This window comes from Polyodon spathula, chromosome 13, assembly GCF_017654505.1.
Source record: "Polyodon spathula isolate WHYD16114869_AA chromosome 13, ASM1765450v1, whole genome shotgun sequence".
In the NCBI taxonomy this organism is placed as follows: Eukaryota; Metazoa; Chordata; class Actinopteri; order Acipenseriformes; family Polyodontidae; genus Polyodon; species Polyodon spathula.
The window spans coordinates 1,491,846-1,497,845 of record NC_054546.1 but is presented as its reverse complement, the minus strand read 5'-3'; the positions used below and the strand labels follow the sequence as shown (position 1 = coordinate 1,497,845).

Genomic DNA, 6,000 nt, shown 5'->3' with positions numbered 1-6,000 from the left:
TGTGTTAAATGTGTTGTTAATGTGGGTTATAAATTGAAATAACAAATTTACACAAATAAATAAGGACACGACCAACAATTATGTATGGAGTAATTTTATCAAAAGTGTTATTGCGGTATTAAAACAGTTTTAAAATAACACCATCCACCCCAATTAAGTAGCCAGGTTAATACATCGGATTCATGAAACATTTACTATAAATCCGATTGTCAGTGCGAAAAGTTCACACATATATATTATATATAATATATATATATCTATATATTATATATCTATATTATATATATATATTGATATCGTATTCATGATATATATTTGCACCATGGTACATTTGCGTATTAATTTATATTAACTTTTTTTTTTTTTTTTTTTTTTTGCAATGCTTTTGTTTTGTTTTTTTTTAATCCATGCCGAAACCCGGAGTTAGTGTTAGTCGAATAATTACATAACTAAAACTATTCTAGACCGTAGAAATATAAATAATAATGTTAGGAACTCGGTTAGTGACAGCTGTGGCTAACCATACTACCAGAATGACTATTACCGCTATTATCTTCAGCTTATTTAGCAATTATTGCTGCGGGAGCTGGTGAGCGACCCCGTGCATGTTCCTGCTTTAGTTCTCATGCCTTTCTCAAACTCGCTTTTTTTTTTTTTTTTTACTTGCTTTGCAAAACTAAACACTAGTCCGCCGGCTGTCTCAAATCGTAGTTTTTTTGTTGTTGTTTTTTTTTCTCTCCTTACTTTCCTGCCCTTCTCTATTTATGAAAACGTCACTTCAGGTCCCTCCCTGTTTGAATCTCATTAGTTTCTTGTGTGTTTCTCCCTGTCAATAATCCTGAATCCAGACTCTCTCTATTTCCATCCCCTCTATCTGTCAATCAGCGCCGCCTTTGAACCGAAAACCACTCCGACCAACTTCAACTCACTCAATCCGAGCGGTTCAGCTCCTTCTCCTGCTTCTTTTTCTGGCAAGAATCCCCCTTTTTATTAGTTTGTACAAACCACCAGCCACTGGAAAACGATTATACAGACGCTAAAGTTTAGCTCGAGTCCAGGATCACAGAGATCAAGGGTTTAAAAAACTTTCTGTTTTTTGCCCCAAAATTGCTCGTGAAAATGCCGCAGCTCAACGGCGGTGGAGGGGACGATCTGGGGGCGAACGATGAAATGATCGCCTTCAAAGACGAAGGCGAGCAGGAGGAAAAAATCTCGGAGAACTCTTCAGCAGAAAGGGATTTAGCAGACGTCAAATCTTCTCTAGTAAACGAATCAGAAACGAATCAAAACAGCTCGTCAGATTCAGAGGTAAGTGGCAAAGGGGTCGATCGCCCCGTGTCTGCTTTATATGAAATGTATGTGCATTCCGTGATGTTTTGCAATAGTTCAGTTTGCAAACACAGAATTCCGCACCGATTATAACTTTATTTCTCTCTCTCTCTCTCTCTCTCTCTCTCTCTCTCTCTCTCTCTCTCTCTCTAATTTTAATGCAATCCTTGTGTTTCGTTACATTTCAAGGCGGAAAGACGGCCTCCGCCTAGATCAGAAACTTTCAGAGACAAATCAAGAGAAAGTTTAGAGGGTGAGTTTAATCATACACTTGTTTTGGTCTCTCGCCTGGCTTGTTAAAACGAAAGGCAAGCGCAGTCTCTGCGTGTGTTGTGTTTTGCATTGATGACTGCCTCTGAGATGCAAAACAAGTTTTCAAGGCACTTACAAAAGTTTTCTTCTTTTACCCCCGCCATGTTAGCAGCAAAAAGGCAAGATGGAGGTTTGTTTAAGAGCCCACCATACCCGGGTTACCCGTTTATAATGATCCCCGATCTCACAAGCCCTTACCTTCAGAATGGATCACTCTCTCCAACTGCTCGAACAGTAAGTTTGGGTTTAATTCCCTTAATATAAAAGCCACACGTGATGATGGCAGTGGGATTATTTATGCACGCACACGCACACACACACACATTATATATATATATATATATATATATATATATATATATATATATATATATATATATATATAATGTGCGTGATACATTGTTTTAGAAAAAAGCTTCACAAGTTTTTAAAGTTCTGTGCCATTTGTTTAGCTGCGTACGAATTCCATCTTTAACATTAACACATTTCATAATTGATTTGGCTTCTGGAGTTTATTTTATTTTAACTTGTTTTTAATTTCACGTTACCAGTAAATGTTTTGCTTGCTGTAGTCACGGGGTCGCTGCAGTGCATTTTGCGTCAGTACAAGTAACTTGTGGTTTATGTGTATTCCATTGCCAGTCGTATGTTGTTTATAAAATAGTTTTACTTTTAAGATACATGGTTGCAGTTTCACGCTTATTTTACACACGCTAGTGTTATCATTATTGTACATAAAAAAATAATGTCATTTCGTATTTTACTTTTTTTGGTAATGTATCTGTAAATTCACATTCTGTAGCGCAGTATACTATGAAATGCTTGGAATTATAAAATAAATTGCATGCATTATATATATATATATATATATATATATATATATATATATATATATATATATATATATATATATATTATAGCCCGTTATTATTAACAAACATTTCTAATGTCTTGCTGGGTCTTTGGGGTATTTTGTAGACTTCATGCCCTGCAGCCAGCTGTCTCGTTCTTGTTAAGGAATCCACGTTGTGTTTGTTTACAGTAAAAGCAATGTGCATTTAGCTTTTTACCTGCGTTTCATCATAGGTATGGGTATGTGAGAGGTGTCGCTTCCATGCAAAAGTAATGCCGGATGTGAATTGTTATACAGTAATATTGTGTTCACAGCACACTGTGGATGTTTTGTTTTGTACAGATTCCCGAATGGTAATAGATTATCCTTAAAAAAAGGTGTGCATTGCTGGCAGTTTTAAAGTGAATGCGGTGTTGTACCTTTGTGCTGAGAAGTCGTTTGCGCGAATGTTACCTCATTGATTTCACTTGTTTCAACCTATCCCAAATCATAAATATGCCCGTGGTTGAAAGATGTCTCGTATCGTCTTGATATACATAGTTTTTGGTAATGATTACTTTGTTTTGATAATGAGTACTTGCACTAAAATAATCAGTAATCCAACATCTTGATTTGATACATTGGCAAAATAAAGATACAATTGAAGTGATCATAACATGAGGTCGTTTATCTAAGCATGTCTGAAATATTTATTTTGTTTCCTGGTTTTTTATAAATATGCGTTATTTTATAACATGCATTATAATCTTAGAATATTTCAACCCTCCCCATTATTGCCACTACGGATAAGTGCTTCTCAATGTCGTTATAATAATGGCGCACCTTTTAAATCATAAGCTTTTTAAAATAAGGTTTAATTAAGGCATTTATACTGCATTTAATTAATAACAACTATCACTTATATATTTTGAGCAGTGAATAATTATACATATAAGAGTTATCCTACAGCACACTGGGGTCCCAGTGGGACAATATAAACGCAACTGGGGCAATGTTCTAAAGCAAGTGCTTTTTATATTAGTTTCTAATTACAAGTCCCTACTTTAGAACTGTCACCTCGGATTATAGTACAGTTACAGAAATGCGTGTTGTTCCATTATTCTTTTAATTATTTTATCTATCTTTTTATTTTTATTTAAGTAATATTCTGTTATTTAATTGCATTGTGTTTTTTGTTGTTGTTTTTGTTAAACGACTTTATTTGCATTTGCGGTTACAGTAAAATTTCCTTTTGCCATTGTAAAAAAAAAAAAAAAAAAAAAAAGAAAGCTCCCAAACTATTACTTCTTTCAACTTTAACAATTTAATCATAAAATACTAGTTATTTTGTAATGTATTTGCAGTCAAATTAATGTATTTTTCATATGTAATATCAAATATAAATGTTGTTTTTGAATACCTAATGTTTTGTATTTGTTGTGATAATCATGATTATAAAATCTTAGTGCAGTACATAGCAAGTTAGTGGATGATGCAAACATTGCACTCAGAAAATTTAAGATCATAACAAAAAAGTATATTATTATTATTATTATTATTATTATTATTATTATTATTATTATATTATTATTATTTTAAATGGTACTGCTGCCCAGTATGGAGATTATGCAGATTATTAGGAATATAAAAATAGTAATTTTCTTCTATATAAGCTAATCAGAAAAAAAAAAGTTTGATTTAGTATGGCATTTTTTATAATTGTCAGCAATTATTCAATTTGGTAAAAAATACCACATTTAAAAACAACCCTGGCACAGATCATCCCAATCATGTGTACGGGCCTTCATATTAAAATAGCTTTATAAAAACTCGTAAACAAAGCTGTCTTAATCAGTGACAGTCTTGTTTAACATTAAAAAAACAAAATAATCAAGCTTTCAAGTTTAAATGGCACTAGTGTTTACACCTAATGACTGTTTAACCCTTTGCACCTTACAAAAGCAGACATTACTACTGAGTTTAACAGAGAAAAGTGTTCAAATGACCCATCCACATGAGGTGTTGTGACAGCTCTCATTCCAGGCACATTTATGTCATGTAGTTTTACTTAGCATTGTACAGCTTTACATTTTGAATGGGGCGGGAGACAAAAAAAACCCAGTAAACTAAATACTTGGCACCCTAAAAAACAAGTAAAAATGTGTCTCTTGCATGTGGTACTAGACCTTTTTTGTGTTTGGCTGAACTAAATGGGCTATGTCATGGCATGCCGGCTCTCTGCCACGCTCAATGCCTTTTTAAAGAGGCTTTGTTTGTTAAAACCAGAAGGAATGTGAGCAGTGTATTGCGTACATACATCATTTAAACACGTATAGCATAAATACTAAAATGAGAGAGTGATCACCTGTTCACATAATAACTACTCCTGCACTATTCCAACTTTAAATGTTTACATTTCAACTTAAAAATAAATAAACAAATTATTTGGATGCATTTGGTGTGTGTGTGTGTGTGTGTGTGTGTGTGTATATATATATATATATATATATATATATATATATATATATATATATATATATATATATATATCATCATCAGTTATATATGACAAGGCTTTTTTTCTACCATCACAAGGAGAAGGCATATTTTATTTGTTATAGTTTTATTAGTAATTCCCAGAGTGACTTGAATTGAATAGTTCTGCAGCAGTGTATTAATAAGTAAAGCACATGGGTTAGCATGTGAAAGATGTACTGGTTTGTGGAAGCACATTATCAATGTGGCTCTTCATTAGGCTCAGCAGTCATGTAGATGGCAGTGTGTTTTGCACTGACAGCTGCAGGTTATCGTGATAATGTGCATTTCGGTTCAGTTACTAAAACTGAGGAGATTTTTCCAGCTGTTTGTGGGCTGTGTTTAAGCTGTATGTTTTTGGCTGCCCTGCATGAGGGAGCCTGGATTTAGCATGTTTCCTGCAGCACAGTGACTAGATTCCTTGGGGGCGGGGGGGTCTAATTCCTTTTTTGTTTAATTTCTGTCACATGTATTTTCATTTAGCAGTTTGACCATCATGCCTTGCTGCAGCAGTATATTTTCAGAAATGATAGTTTAGTGCTAAGTGGAGCCCCTCATTCGCTCACGGTGCGCTGGAAACGATTGCGTTCACTGCTTTTACAAGCCCAACGCTGGGTCTGAACCCGTGTTTAAAGTCAATGGGTTAATACTGCTGCTCTAGGCAGAAACACACCTCAGCAGGTCTGCTGGCAGAAATGTGCCACACTCGTCTGCTGGCAGGCAGCACAGGCTTGTAAATCCACAGGCTTTTTTTTTTTTTTTTTTTTTTTTTTTACAGCCTGTAAGAATTTTAAATGTTAAGATATTTGACGCCATGCTGGCCTTATAATGTCTAAGGTCTGCAGACACTGGCAATGGGTCAGGGTTTCCCTATAAAATTATAAGCAGTTTGAAAAATTAAACAAACAGCACAAAGCACATTCTCAAACACACTCTCCATATAGAAAAGGAAAATAATCGTATTCTTTATATATTAGTTCTCCCCAGTCACT

The 6,000-nt window shown here is 34.5% G+C and overlaps 1 protein-coding gene across 38 annotated transcripts in view; it reads left to right on the top strand.

Moving 5' to 3' along the window:
- Positions 1 to 415: 415 nt before the first annotated feature.
- The window catches only part of LOC121325528 (transcription factor 7-like 2), an 87,976-nt gene continuing 82,391 nt past the window's right edge, over positions 416 to 6,000 (top strand). For 6 of the 38 annotated variants that reach the window (XM_041268110.1, XM_041268136.1, XM_041268108.1 and 3 more), the window contains exons 1-3: positions 419 to 1,308; positions 1,519 to 1,582; positions 1,751 to 1,875. In XM_041268110.1, the coding sequence (XP_041124044.1) occupies positions 1,120 to 1,308; positions 1,519 to 1,582; positions 1,751 to 1,875 (378 nt within the window). In that variant the 5' untranslated portion in view covers positions 419 to 1,119. Of the gene's footprint in view, positions 1,309 to 1,518; positions 1,583 to 1,750; positions 1,876 to 6,000 lie in introns of all 38 variants that reach the window. The other 32 variants (XM_041268114.1, XM_041268111.1, XM_041268101.1 and 29 more) reach the window with 11 other exon arrangements.